This window comes from Thunnus maccoyii, chromosome 12, assembly GCF_910596095.1.
Source record: "Thunnus maccoyii chromosome 12, fThuMac1.1, whole genome shotgun sequence".
NCBI lineage: Eukaryota > Metazoa > Chordata > Actinopteri > Scombriformes > Scombridae > Thunnus > Thunnus maccoyii.
The window spans coordinates 21510157-21526053 of NC_056544.1; the positions used below are offsets into that span (position 1 = coordinate 21510157).

General features: G+C 39.3%; 1 protein-coding gene across 2 annotated transcripts; it reads right to left on the reverse strand.

The window, feature by feature from the left end:
* Positions 1-743: 743 nt before the first annotated feature.
* Positions 744-15680, reverse strand: ap1m1 (adaptor related protein complex 1 subunit mu 1). Of its 2 annotated transcripts, XM_042429350.1 has the most exons (12): positions 15469-15680; positions 13426-13582; positions 13238-13305; positions 13000-13130; positions 11804-11951; positions 11459-11585; positions 11020-11162; positions 9255-9326; positions 8065-8223; positions 7702-7827; positions 1988-2063; positions 744-1583 (listed from the first exon to the last, which is right to left on the reverse strand). In XM_042429350.1, exons 1-12 carry the CDS (start codon positions 15508-15510, stop codon positions 1561-1563), a joined length of 1272 nt encoding a protein of 423 aa, XP_042285284.1. In that variant the 5' UTR covers positions 15511-15680; the 3' UTR covers positions 744-1560. The 2 variants fall into 2 exon arrangements, with proteins under 2 accessions (XP_042285284.1, XP_042285285.1); XM_042429351.1 differs by lacking the exon at positions 15469-15680 and having other exon boundaries at positions 13000-13129; positions 13236-13305; positions 13426-13511.
* Positions 15681-15897: the final 217 nt, after the last annotated feature.

Genomic DNA, 15897 nt, shown 5'->3' on the forward strand with positions numbered 1-15897 from the left:
GCTTGTTTTCAAAGGTGAATCATATTTTTTTCCTCAGACAAAGCACACCTGTAGTGTAGGTGTTTGAACCAAACAGATGCTTCCAATAGGGGTTTGAAGGGGAAAGAAAAACATCTCACTGGACACAAAATGATAGAATCAAGTCCATCGTGTGAGTAATAAAACAAATCTAGCATTTCACGTCATAGTAACATGGACTCACAGCCTTCAGTACCTTTTCTTTGAGTTGAGTCACATGAATTAAAAGTATCACAGTGCTCTTACAAGACAAACTTAAGAAATGACCTCATGCAGGACCACTGCAGTCTGGCTTGGCATGAACAATAGCTAGTCTGTGCTGGTCCATCCCGTGTTGCTCTCTAGCATGTCTGCGACCGTTGACCGCAGCTTGAGTCACATCCTTCCTAGCTCTCCTGCATGTTTACGGAGTGCTGGCGCTCAATTGCCTATGATATCACAGGCCCTGGGTATTAAGAGTCGCACTGTTGAAAAGACCTCCAGGACGGGGTGGAAAGAACCATCCAGGGTTAGCTACGACCACAAGCCTGATACAGGAAACCCCCTCCTCTGTCTCTCTCTCTCTCTCTCTCTCTCTCTCTCTCGCTCTGCAGAGCTTTTCCCCCCATTCAGCATTCCTCACTGGCCTGCGGGACAGGTGCCTGCAGATGACACCCGTGTCAGCTCGGAGTGATGACTCTACAGGACTGACATCACATGTGAAATGACGCAAGGAGACGGTGGAACAGTTTTCTCTAAATAGACATTTAATGATTTAAAATAGCGTGGTTACAGACAGAGAAAGAGGGAAACAGGTGTCGGGGTGGAAAGAGGGATTTTCAACTGGTACTCTGTTTACCGTGCAACCTAAACTGACCACATCGAGTGTTTTCTGCAAAGCTGAATGTCAAAGGAGTCAAATGAAAAGCACAACAGCCAAGGAGGAAGGCATTGCTCTGGCATGTATCAATGGCATTGTATGGAGGCGATAATACAAAAAGAGAGACCTTTGCTTTTTAATTTACAGACATTTAACTAATAACACTGAATTGAAGATCATTATAATGTAACAAATATATACAGATAATCAACAAATAGGAATCGTGGCAGAAAAAAGCAGCTTCTTATAAAAAATATACTCAAACTGACAGGTGAGTGTGTTATTGACCTGTGTGGAGGTGATTACAGTAACTTGAGAAAAAGAATTGTAACATATGATTTTAAACCATCTGACCCACAGTGATAGATTGCGTGTAACTCTGCACTGTGTCCGTTGGATGTAAACATTTCTTCTCCTTTCCTTTGGCCTCGCTGACATTAGGAGCCACGCTGAAGTAAAACAGAATTACTTTTTTTTTTTCTGAACCGTGCTAAACCGAAGGCCCCATCTAATAGTTGCATTGATCTGAAATCATTATAACTTTAAACAAATACAAAAACAAACAAAATGTATATACTGACAGTCCTATGGTCTCATGACTGACACCTGCCATTGATAGCGCATTAGCGGCTCAACTCCGCCCCCTCGGTTCTCCACCTGCCTACTGCCAGCTGAGGCGCTGCCTACTGGGTCCGGAGCTGGTAATCTGAGGAGGAAATGAACAAGACTTAATCAAATGGACAAAAGAAAAGAGGGAATCGGAGAGAAATCAAGTGGAGGCAGCTGATGCTTTCCACCCAGAATGAATGGAACACAAAGGAAATGAGATGAGGATGTTTGGCAATTACTGGCAACATTAGCAAAAAGACCAACATGTGCAACCTTGGTAATCTCAATATGAAGATCGGGAAGCTTGAAAAGAAAAAGTTCACTTTCTCACATTTCGCAGGACGTTGCCACATTGCCTCATGTTCTACAGTGTATCCCCTTTTCATAGAACTGCATCAGTTCAAGGTTAGTTCCCACCACATTGCACTGCATTGCCCAACTGTTGCCTAATACCTGCACATATGGGCATTCTGCACAAGCATGAGAGATCTCTTAACCTACCTCCATTTTGGGTGATGTAGCGCACCCACGGCAAGGCCTGATATCCACTCTTCTCAATGATCTTCAGGTAACGCACCTGCCAAAAGGTGGAGAGTGTTACGTGTATTTTCGAACAATATCAAATAAACTCATGTTGCAGGTTTGCACTTATGCATAAAATGAGAAAAAAACTGCAAGGCTGAAGTGTAACGAACAACGCAATATGATACATCATTTGTTGATATTAAGGTAAAACTAGTTAATCCTAAACATATAAAAGCTCTACCCATTAGTGTATTCTCTAAATCGCTTATCCTGTGCAGGGTCACAGGGTGCTGGAGCGCATCCCCAGCATGCAACGGGAACTGTGGGAAGAACCGGAGCACCCACACAGGAGAAAATGCAAACTCTCAAGACTAATTCTTAGCAGGTTTTGAGCATGTTTTGTGTATACGTTAGAAAAGTGACAAAATTACATCTTCTGAAAAGTGTCAGTATGCATACTAAAAGATTTTTACACAGTTTTCTCCCACAATGCAATGCATAAAGGACGTGGAGGTGGTACTCCCAGCTGCAAAAAAAGAAATATTGCAAATGGTAGTGATGCAGCTCCAAAAATGTTATTTACATTGCATGTATTGTGTGATTTCCTGTTAAAATGGTAACCTATGCTCATTTCTTGTATACCAACTGCCCAAACAGTATATCATAAAATTTTGTGTATATATAGTGTACACTGTACATAAATATTATTTCATATGGAGCTGGGGCACAGCCGTCGTTTCTCATTGTAGCAAAACACACTACATCTGTGTCATGCCATCACCTCTTCATAGCTCCTCTTACAGTTGCTCGTATTTAGCGATTTAATGGAAAAGAAAAGTGTTTTTATCAATGTTTTGATACAGAGTTTGTGGTTACTCTGGGTCGTGGTTAGAATCTATCGTAGCTGTGATCTGCTACCTTTCAAGCTATGTGACACTTGAAAGAACGATTATGAGTAGAGTACTCGTTTACAGCTGGTGAGCTACGAGTTGTAGTGTTGTTGATGAGGAAGCAGTAGTATGACTCACACTGAGAAGAGGGAAGCAGCTACAGAGCAACTTTCAAGGGACACACAAGTTAATTTACATAACTGTATTTTTCGAGGCCCGAGAGGGGAAAAAAAGTGCACATCAGCATAATCAAGATACAACTTTCACAAGCCATTAACCGATATTTCACCAGACCTGTGTTACCACATGGCTGAATTTCGAGAAGACACTCTAAAAATACCCTGCCATCCTGAGCGGCACTAGAACATGATTGCACATAGCTTTTCTCTGTCAGGTGGGAAATTTTTATGCCTTAGATTTACTACACTGTAAAAAAACAAAAAAAAACCAACAAAAAAAACAATCTGTCCATGCAAGTTTGATTAAATTCATAGTGACCTGTTTATAAATGGAGTTAATAACTGTTTCTATTCAACCACAATAAAATAGAGAACTTACTTCTCTGTGGTATGTCATCTCATCTTGTGGTAGCAATAAGTATCTGTCAGTGTTTTAAAAAAAAAACCTGCACTACAAAAATAAAAACAGAGGCATCTTTCATGCTTCAGTGTACTTCAGCAGTAATAACTTTAACACACATGTTCTCACAGTTAGCGGGGATGAGTTCTACCATTTTAAGGCTGACATGACCCCTCTTTGGGAGAAGACGCCGTGCCATGTCTCCATTATGCCGGTTCCCAGCTGAAAACAGGACAGACAGGGCAGGAATTTGTTGGTCGAGTGGCGGCGGGCCTCGGTACTGGCCGCCTTGTTATTACCTTCCACTACACAGTGAGGTCAGAGAGAGAGAGAGTGAGCGCCGTGGCCCGCCAGACTCATGACGACAAACACATAGACGCGGGATCACCGAGTCTGCCGGCGCAGCACTTCTCCTTGAACGCAGGAGCCAAACATGCAGTCGGCCTGACCGTGGGTACGTAGTCAGCAAAACGGCATCAAAAGCCATCATCCGCAAAATATCATTATGGCTTGTAAGATGAGAAGGGGAGAGGAGGATGTTTGTTGTATCTTGTTTGGTAAGTACAGACTACATGTGTGGTCTGGATTTATCAGGCTTTTAGTAGAAGCTATAGCTGAAAATGCATCTACCAACTTGTTTGGGTTCTCTCGACTTCACCTAAGGAGAGGAAAGTTGAAAATTTAAACTACAGCTCAGCTCTTATTGCCACTCAGCCAAAGTGTGGGGTTACTGCATTTCTAGTTACATTTACAAGGTGTAGTTATGTGCATCACGCACACTTCGCATGTGTGCTCCCCTACACTTAGTGGTGGAGTTAAGAGAAACTTTCTCATGCTTTGATATTTACATGTGTCTAATTAAACTTCACAGTCTCTTCTCAAACATAGAGAGTGGTGTTACTGGCTGCATTAAGAGTCTGAGAACCAGTCTGTTGTTGCCCTGTAATAAGGGAAAGGTTACTGGCTTGACACAGGATTTTGATGTGAATATGGCTTTTGCTTGTGCGCCTTCGAGAGGGAGTGAGATCACAAACACTGAGAAAAGTTTCAATTTAGTCACCAAATACTTCTAACGCTCGTGACAGAGGAAGACTTTTTGTTATTTGACACAGCTGTACTGCGGAGGCCTGCGACAACTCAAATAGGGAAATGCTGCAATTAAAGCATTAATCTGAATATTTTAACATGCTCATAACACGCTATTATTTCCAATATCTCTCTTAACTCATAACTTCATTTGCCTTTAAATGTTAAAGAGTCAAAACTACAACTCAAGTTCAGGGTTTAACTCTTTACTAGTCTTCTTTAACCTTTTGGTAGAGCACATGTCTTGTTGAAAAACTGAATGAGCCATCTCTGGTATTCAGTTGAAGTCTACTGGGCTAAAAAACATCCTTCCCCTGGGCACAGTGTGGTTCTCAGAACCAGACCGTTTAGGTGGCTTCCTTCCAGGAAGTTAGCGAAAGAAAAATAGTTTCATAGGTATTATTTTGTTTAGTTTCATAAGGCTTACTGAACAGAATGATGTTAATGCATACCCTCAAAAAGGTGTGACAACTTTGCATACCCAGTCAGTTAAGATGGTGACGGTTAAGATTGTGTTGCCAATAATTTTATTTGTACGTTTATTGTATTTCCATGAAGTGCAATGTTTTCTAGTTGTAAACTCTTGTCACTATGATTAATGTTATTGCATCGTTATCCTGCTAAAACTGGTAATAGTGATTCAACAAAGCCAAACTTGAGCACAGTTGTTGTTGAGGACATGTACCGACTCACTCTGATCACGGGGTGTATGACAGTTCGACCCAAAGGGTGTGTCCTGATAGAAGTGAACAGGAAATACTCGGTTTGTTTGTGTTTGAACACGAGTAAGCAATGGTTTGTAGAAAAACCGCAAAAAGAGGATCCATCACCCAAACTGTTGTGCTGTCGGTCCACCACAGATGAGCATGTTTGATCTAAATCTACAAAGATTGCACTGCAAATTATATGACTTTGTTGTTTTTATATAACCTTTAGTTATTTTTTTCAACTTATATATCAAATCTTTAACATATTTCTTGTTTATATTGTTGTTATGTTGTATGTAAAATGTTTTATTTCTCAAGTTTTTACACATTGACCTTTTTTTTTTTGTCTTGTTGAAAGTGCACTTGAAACTGTGCGGTCAGTTTTAAAAAAATTTATTTAGTGGTTAAGAAACTTCTTTTTTTTCTGGACGGGTTAGTTAAAAATACTTCTCATTTCACATTACATTATACTTTTAAATCTACATAAAGGATTTTAGCTGTTAACATGGGCTGACTCAACACCTTTGTCACCGGACCGTGACCTTATGCACATGCCCTTATTTGAGCATCTGTTCATTTAAGGATTGGCAAAGATTTGAAAGGAAGGAAGGAAAAGGACATTATTTCTTTCAGCTGCCAAATTAACTTGGAAAATGGTGAGCATTCTTATACTGCCAAAACCACCCCAATTACAAATATCATATATTTCAATTAACTTGGGTTTGAGCTTCTTGTTTCCGAGTGGGCTGCATAATGTCCATACAACTTAATAATGTTTTATTGACTATCATAGGAAATGTGGAGATGCTGGAAAATATGACCTCTCAGCTCTTTTAATGAAAGTCATACAGAAAGCAGTACTAAAAGTCAAGCAGAAGAAGTAAACAAGTGTGTGTCAGCAGGAGACAGTTGGGCACTCAGTCGTTAGGAATCAACTATAAGTTGATATGAGAGCTTAATGCTGGTTTTATTTCACTAAGAGTATTCATTTGGAGGTTTTATTTACAATGTTAGTCCTTATACTGTTAAAAGAATTCATTAAGGGCCTATCACCAAGCTTGGCTGCTTTAACAAGAACATTTACAAACAGAATTATGTGCTGACCCTTACGTAATATTATTTCAGTATCAATCTTGGATCTTTGGTTTCAGAAACAAATGATTATTAATGAATATGTGAGACAAAATTGTCGCTGCTTTTTTCATATAATTGTATCCACAGTGAGCTGGAGTTCACTACTTTCTCAAAGAAACTGAACATTTGCAAACATTGTCAATAATCAAAGTTTCAATCAAAGGTTTGGGCTAAAGTGTATACACACTGTCTACAGTGAGGCTTTACTCAGGTAACAAGAAAACCCTCGGTTGAGTTTTTGCTCCAATTTTTATTGTTCCTCAGATATAAACTGTGTGAACACTCATTTTAATCTCTTTGAAGAAACAGTCTTCATGTTCTTGAGGCTGCGATTTTGATTACTGGTCGAATGTTCTTACAAAACTAACATTAAACAACTTCTATGAATGAGCTTTGGTTAATGTAACACTGTGTGAATAAATGTACCTGTCTGTGGAAAACAATTAATTTTCTTTAGGACAATAATATAATATATTTTCAACTAGTTTGTCAAGTTGCCGTTGTTTCCTCACATCAAGACATGGGAAAACATAATTTTGTGTTACTGTGGTGCTACACATATAATCACAGGACAACTGTGATTATACACTATGTGCAGCACATCTGTGTAAGTCTGTAGTCAGCAAGAATTTCCATTCAAACATGAAGGAAAAAATAAAAACATTCCCTTCTCGTTCAATTTCATGGGAATCTCAGTCGAAATTCCGTGAATCTGCATACCTGAAATTAAAAATGTCATTTTTATTACAGTGATTAAGATAAAGGCAGGTGGCCAAGTCCAAGTTGATGAGCAGTTGCTTTCTGGTTTTGTTCAACAGTAGAAATTTTCTCTACCACAAAAGGAATCTGACAGTCTAACAGTGCTGCCTTACTGCCCCCTCTGGCCAAAAAGGGGACGAATATAAATTGTTTAAATTCCTGTTGTGGAGGGCAGACAGATGAGCAACAGTGCTACATACCATACGGCCTAAATCCAGGATGACAGGGAAACAACAGAAAACCACAAGTTATTTGAACTATGCATGCATGTGCACTGGATGATAATCAAACAGCAGGTGCAAATAAACTGCAGCGTTTGTTCGACTCTGCTCACAGAAAGTTTACTAAAAAAAAAAGAAGTGTAGATGGATTTTCATGTGATTAAAACTGATTCGTCTAATCTCCCCATGAGGAATGAAGTTTATATTACTGCTACTCATGTGCTGCTGCAAGTAAGTTAAACAAATTACTTGTGGAATTACTTGTAAATACTGTCTGACAGAGGTCATGTGTGTCCATGTGTGGAACAAAGTACCTGAATGCCTGAGGTGGTGAAGTACGGGATCTCAAACTTGACACTGATTGGTGGTTTCCCCTCTTTATCTTCAGCCTCTACGCTCGGCAGACCAAAGTGGGCTCGCATCAAATATTCCTTTCCCCCCTGTGACAAGTCATGACAGAAACTGTTAAGTACAAAACCAAAACTCTGGAAAATTCTTGTGATAAATTGACAACTAAATATTCTACCAAGTTTTTATGAACACAAATGCAGAAACTGATACAAAATGAGGAAATGTCCAAATCTAAAGATATCACCAAAAAACCCCAAAATAAGATTACATAATCATTTTGTAACTATGTGTGTGATACTCAAAAAAAATCAATGACTTCTGCTCACAGGGAAGGACTTGATTGACCAGACGATCTCACTGTTCTCAGGCACCCACTTCACGCTGCCTACTGTGGTCTTGAATTTAGGTGAGTCAGCGTCGGTTGGCACAGGAATGTGGATCTCCACGTTGTTGGCTGTGGAACGCCTTTTGAACTGACTCTTCGCCTGAGATACAAAACAAGCAGGTTTTCAAGTTTAACATGATGTCGCGCCTAAACAGGATATCAAACCAGATCTCGATAGATGTTTTAAACGCATAGTTTTGGTTTACCACAAGTCATGACATGATACACAATGTAAACTACAAAAAAAAGTCCCTGAAAATCATTACAGGACTCTCTGATGTGAATGTTAAAGGTATAATATGTAACTTTTCTGCATTAAAATGACTCAAAACAACCAGACATGTGTTTTATATTTTGTTAAGTTGTGTACTTACATTATCCCCATTGTTTCCATCAATTTTTAAACCCAGAGAAATTCGTCATTTTAAATCAAGGTAATGGTCCGTTTCACTCGGTCGCCTGCCAATGGCGTCACATCCCCTTTACCCTCTACCAAGAAATGATGACCATCATCTTGAGCGCATGTGTCAGCGTCGTGGTTGGCCACCAGCAGCTGTTATACATTGACTTTCTATTCAGTTTTAAGCCACAATTTTACAATAAACCTTTTAGATCTTGGTTGTTTTTACTGTATCTTTTAACCGGATGAAGGATTTTAGTCATCAGACGTCTGTATCTTAAGTTTCCAGAGAAACAAGCTGAGCAAAGAGTCAGTTTGATTCGTAACCCCTCCTGACGTCCTGTGTCCGCTGAACAGCGTCAGAGAAACACAGATTTTTTACCAGTTTTAATCACCTGGTCTGTTTGTTTTGGAGAGGAGAAGACCTCTGCGGATCATTTTGGGTTCCCGGTAAAAAACCTCCTGAATGAGAAAAACTGGAGTAATCCTTACAACAACAACAACTCCCATGATCCCACGCTATGTTATGACGTCATCAAAGTCCATCTTTTGTTATTGTTTCAATTGAGAGAATCCTAGCAACAGAAATTAAATATTCTTTGCGTAACATAATTTGAGATGTATTACATACCAATCATTTGTTACTTTTTTTTTTTTACAGTAACTATGGAAACCACATGATGACAATGAGACAGCTAGAAATGATGTAACAGCTGAAGAAGTGACCGTACCTTGATCATGTACTCAATCCGACTGTGGGAGTGCTTCTCAATTACAGATTCAATCCAGATCAAGGGCTTCACCTAAAACAAAAGCAACACACACCTTTTTACCACAAGCAAATTCATTGTAGTACATTTAACACACATCAGTATAAATAACATGTGACACAGTCGCCCTCTAGTGTGTAACAGATATTACTACAACAAGAAAACTTCATGTTCAGTGTTGTGTGATCTAAAGGTTTTAGAGGAAAATATGAAAAACATGACTCTTGAAAAACTTGAGGAGCACTTCACACACTATGTTAGGGAACTTGTTTCTTTGTGTATCCACTAAAATATTACATTAATTATTATATTATTAGTTATATACACACATACCAACAGAGAGGTAAGAGTTCAGCCATAGCAAAGGATAACGTCTCTTGGAGCCTATAAATTCAAAAACACTTCAAACTGGGTGTCAGAGACATATAAGAAGATCAAATCTTTGACCTTCTGCTGTGTTCAAGTTAGATGTTTTGATCACCTGCTAAAGGCTGGAAAGGTATTACTGAAATTACCTTTTAGGGTGTTTTTTAAAAATTTTTATTTTAAGTTTTTCATGAAGAAACATCTCTTCACGTTCTTCAAGACTTCAAGGTTTTATTTTCTGTATAAAACCAGTCGCTTGAAAATAATTAAAGTTTAGTAGAAACATTATTATACGGACTGAGTCGGCAATTCGGCATCAAATGCAACAGAATTCAACAAACTGTGACAATTGTTTCCTGAACAGCAGAGTTCATGTGCGTTTGTGGTGGCTGCTACTAGCAGCAACTGGAAAGACTTCACTTGTATTTCCCTTCCCACAAGATTACTGGAAACCCTATTGTGAAACATTTATTGAGAATTTGATCCCAGTTTAAACTTTCATAACCTAAAGTCTTTGACTACAGCCTCCACCATTACTCATTTTATAGGACTTTCCACTTCCTTTCACGACTCTGCTTTTGCTATTTGAAATGCTTTGCCTAGTTGATGACTTGAAAAGTTTGTTCAGCCGACATCCCATCTCTTTCGGCGTTTCTGGGTTCGGAGTTCAGTATAAATATTTACAAAGCATACCGATGCCTCTCAAAACAGCTCTAAACATTCTTTCTAAATGTAAGCTTCTGAAAAGGACAATCTCTCGCATTTACAGTTTTGTTACTATTAACCAGACATCAGGGTGAGATTATCTGTCAGGCGTACCAGGTGTTTTTCTGATAGGCTGCTTAAGATATCTGTCCAGCGATAAGAAACACATGAGTCATGAGTCATGATCATAGAACATGCACAGCATGGTAGCGATGATTTACTTGACATTCTGTTGAATTGATGGCGTGGTGGTTAAAAATTCATCCATGATGCTGATAAATGGGAGTGTTTCCACAGAACTGCAGGAGTATATTTCAATATTATTTTTCAATCTCCCACATTGTTGCAACAATTTTTGTGTTTGTGGTGTTCTGAGTCAAGAGTCCAGGGCATTTATTTACTGTAACACTGTTTCTGAAACATGCCACACACAGTTATCATTATTATTTCATTCCCACTCCCTGACAGATTGATTTTATTTATTTATTTGTATTATATTATTTCAAAAGGACTCTGAGGAACTGAACTGGTGTCTGCATGGTGGGATTTGGGGGGATGGGCAGGTGATTTTTGGTCAGTCTCTTTAACTACTCAACAATTTATTTTTCCCGTAAAGCACGAGGGCGTCGAGGCAGTCGAGACCCACGGTACTCACATGAGTGTTGAGGCGATAGGACATGAGCTCGAACTCTCCGTCGGGAGGAATAAAGGAGATGGTGCGGTCATTCTCGAAGCGAGACAGACGGACACATTGGTGAAACTTGACGTCCTCCAGCTCTACTGATTTACTCTTCCCTCCTGAATGAAGCATAAGAGACAGTTTTACATAGTCATAAACATGAGTTTACGTGCATTGCATGATCTGGTATCAATCAGGCTGAAATCAAATAGCATTTGCAAAACATTTTTAGGGTTTCTCTAATCTGCATGAAGTACCAGAAGGATGTGGTGTGTGATTCAGAACAGTGCCAGGAAAGAAATGAATGCTTTGAAAACCTAATTTATCATCATCAAAGCTTCCATCAGGCTCCTCATCCAGCTCAAATCATTCGTAAACCCATTTTAACCCAAGTCGGTTATTAGAAGGAACTCACGTCCGGTGTTTTCAAACAGAACCTTGTCGTTAAGGCCCAGCCGCAACTCAGGCATCCCAGACAGGAAGACACGCATCTTAATGGAGCCCACGATCTCACTACGTAGAACATTACCATTGGCACTTACCTGAAACATGGAAGTAGTAGAAATGTCAGTTCGTGACAAAGACAAAGAGACTCATCAGTGATAGATTTAGCCACATAAAAAAAAAAAGCACAGCACAGCAAGATCAACTAGCTAGACGCTTTTAGAGCGTGTTGTGACGCACAGAGGAGGGAAGTTTACAAACAGTATGCCTGGCATTCCTTGAGCAACGCAGCGCTTCTAAAACAAGCAGTTCCTACCAGGAGGTTGACTGACTCAATGACGTCCAGGAAGACTTCATTCTTCCTGTACTTAATGCCCTCTGACCTCCAGGAGACAGCGTTGGTGACTGTTGCCGGGGGGCGTGGGGCGCCAGTGTCTAGTTTGTGCCCCTCCTGGGTTATGTATCTGAGAGACAAAAACATAAACAGTCAAGCAAAACAGAGAAAAAAAGGGGAAACTAACTGTCTGCGGTGGTGAGTTTCCAGAAAAAAAAAATCAAAGAAGAGCAGACTTTCGTGGTTACTGACGGATGATTTGTCTGACTTATTGCTGTACTCAGAGAGAACGTGGGGAAATCCAGAGTTAAGTTTGCAACATGTCTGAGTTAACCACAGTCCTGCGAGTTGAAACGGTCATTTAGAGTTCTTTATGGGGAGGAAAGTAAATTCATTCTAACTTGTCGATATTTAGAAATGACAGAACAATACCACAAAGCCTGTGGAGCAAAAAAAACCTGATTCAACTGCTAAACGAAATCTATGTATGAGAACGTCGCAGTGTGCTGCATCATGAAATGTCTCCATGAATATTAGCAACGAGAGAAATTCTGGGGTTACTTGGGGTTACGGGGGGGAGATGCAGTGCACTGAGCAAATCTTCAGAGGGACTCGGCAGCCACATGTTTCTCTGTTCTCTATTGCTAACTTCGAAACTAACCCCCTTCACTTTTCCAGCAGTTGGGGAAACAACAGATGTGACCTTTCTTGGCCTTGAGAAGCTCGAGCGTTTATTTACTGACACACTGTAGCCTGTACTGTACATTTACCGCCAGATTCACAACTAACAACTGACCACTAACACTTTTTTTTTTTTTTTAAGCACTCACTCAAACTCACACTTGCTACGCACACACATTACACACTGTCCTAAAGAAACTATGCTACCAACAGTTTCCCAGGCAACGACACAGAGCTTCACTCGGGTTTCGGAGCAACGCTGCACAAAGAATCCCCCAGAAGCTATTGATTACTGAATTAATAGATATTGTTATTTTTGGCATTAAAAAAGAGATTTTTGTGTTTCCTCATAGGGGAAACACTGGACTCTGGCTACTAGTGTTGAGCATTTGTTGTCATTTTGCACATTTTTGGACTAAACACTGATCAAAAAATATTAAATAATCAATAATGAATTCAGTTAATTACAGCGAGACTATGAACAAGAGGATACTCACTCTTGCAGAATCTTGCTGTCGGTGGTCTGAGGGTAACCGAAGTCCATCAGCTCATCCATCAGCTCGTATATGATGACAAAGTTATCTCTGATGCTCTCTTCCTCCAATTCTTTGAAATACTCTGAAAAAACCTGAAAAACACAAACACAGTTTTATAAATCACAATAAAAAGCTTTATCAGTGTTGTTTATAAACCAAAACTACTTTAAACAAAAGCTGATAAAGAATTACATCCTACCTGGACAATTTTGTACAAAAAGGAGAACACCAAGGAGACACTAGCATTTTTCTTGGATGTTGCAACCACTGCGGTGATGTGTGTTAAGAAATGTAGCAATAAGCGTCGCAACAGCACAAAAAAACAAAACAAAAACACAAAAACTGAACCACAGACTACAAATACCATGCAGTAAACAATAAGGATACAATAGAGGTTATTATGTTTGATCCACATGAAACGGACTCCTCCGTGGGCCAGGATTGGAGAGAGCGTCCCCTCCTCCTCTTTGTCCATCAGAAGGCTCATGAAGTGCTCAATCTCTGACATGTCCACATCTCCACGGTAATTTCGGCACACCAGGACCTGAAAGGAAAAGACAACATTTGAGAATAACTTACAGCGTCTGTGTTTCTTCATCAGCAATCACCAGCAGCTGCAGTTTGCCTATCATAAATAGTGATGAGATGATTATTAAAACGCTGGGTGTGATCACCATAAGAAGTAATGTTACCAATAGTAGAACATCTATTTTATTTTCATATACTTGTTAAATCTTGTGTTTTGCTTATTGTGCCTTCTTTGGATGTTTGGTGTTTACTGTGCAGACTTTGACGCTCAAAAGCTGTTTTCACACTTTTAACACGTTACATGCTAATCGTGGTCCAGTATGCAGCTTCCACGAGTGTGATGTGGAAACTTGAAGCCTCCAGTAAACATATACTGAGAATGGACTTATCAATGAATTAGGAGAGTAAATGATCAGTCATTCAATCAACTGACAGAACATTAATTGTCAACTATTTTGATAATTGATTAATCTTTTTAGGGGAAAAAAAGTCTGGTTCCAGCTTCTTAAATGTGAATATTTTCCTTGTATAATAGTAGATTGAATATATAATGAGAATAGACTTGTCAGTGAAGTAGGAGACATCTTGTGTCCAGCAGTTAAAATTTTAAATGAAAAACATTTACATATGCACAGATTCTGGATTTTTCAATAAAGGAGAAGGAGTGGATGTAACTTTAATAGTTTCTAACTTGGCGATTGAACTTTTTTGTGGAAAAAAAACATTACACAAAAATGATTATTCATAGCAGAGTATTTTTATATGTTTTAAAACATGCCTGGAGGGGATCTTTAAATAGTACTCTGAATACAGGCGAACTGAAACACATTTACAACAACGTTTTATAATTAATAGGAGTCTACTCTACAATTCGGTGTACAACAAGCAGCAGCGCTGTACTGTGTGAATGATGCATCTGATACAAAAACAGAGTTTCCTCCACTGAAACAGAGCTGACGGCGGTAGCAAGAAAGACATGTTAAAGATCCCCTCCAGACGTGTATTAACACATAGCAATACTCTGCATGGGACGATAATGTGTGTCTGATATGGTTTTTCTACAAAAAAAAAAGGTATAATCACCACTTTAAAATTCTTAAAATGACATTTACACCTTCTCCCTCATTAATTGATTAATTAATTACTTTGAGAATCTATGAATATGCAAATATATTTCATCTCAAACGTTTGAACTATTTCACAGAAGAAGTCTTGTACTTCACTGAAAAGTCAGTGAACGTGCACTGGAGGCTTCAAGTTTCCACATCACACTTCTGTAAATTGAATATTGGACAAAGATCAGTTTCTCAACTATTAGGCCTGCCCCTTAAAACTGGATTATTAATGAGCACAGAAAAACTTTGTGAAAACAGCCTTATAGTGTCAAACTCTGCACATATATCCTTCTGCACAGTGAAGCTCAAACATTCAACTGTAGGAACAAGAAAAAAAAAACATATTTTGGAGTGAAAGGGGACTTTAAACTGGATGCTTCCTGAATGTAATGCATCACGATTATTAACATGTACGCCTTTTTTCCTAGAAAACAAGTGATTATGAGCAATGGGACGCGTACACATGTAGCAGTTTACAGTGACTATTTACTTTCACTGCTGCTGTGTGAAAAAAAAACAGCTGTCCATCTGTTTGTTAGTCATCGTGTCTAGTTACTTTGTCATAACGCTACGTGGGCTTACATGTCTCCAATTTCAACATCGTTTGATAAACTGACCGCCTACTTTAACTTAGCCGTTATTGTGAGTTCAACCACAAGCAAAGACCTGATGCAGCATATTAGCCCCTATAAGCTACATCATAATCTGTCAGTGAGGAATGTGTTAGCAAAGCCGCTAGCTAGGCTAACGTTAGCTTAGCAACGTCGCGGCTGCCCCGTTATCTTACCTTTCCTTTTAAATCCAAGACATACACGGCGCTCGCAGACATCTTGAACTAATTTTGAGCTTAGTTCAGCTCGTTTACCGCGCCTAGTTGATTATGTTGTAGATAATGAAGCTGTAAAGTTACGGGAATAAAATCAAAGAACAGACATTCATTCATAATACTGAGAAGAGCAAAGCGACCCTTCCCTGTTTGTCACAGCAGCCAGTCATCGTAGGAGCGCCCCCTGCTGGCCGGGAGGAGGTACTACAGACAGCAGCATGACGGGCCTGTTTCCTCCCATATAAATTGATTGAGTGGATATTTATTTTTTAATGGCTTCAGCGTGCGTGTCTGTAATGTTTTTGTCTCTAGAAAGAGTAAGGGAATAGTTACAGAGCCTGAGAAAACATCCCTACTCTCATTGCTGTCGACAGTTTCCATACCAAAAGA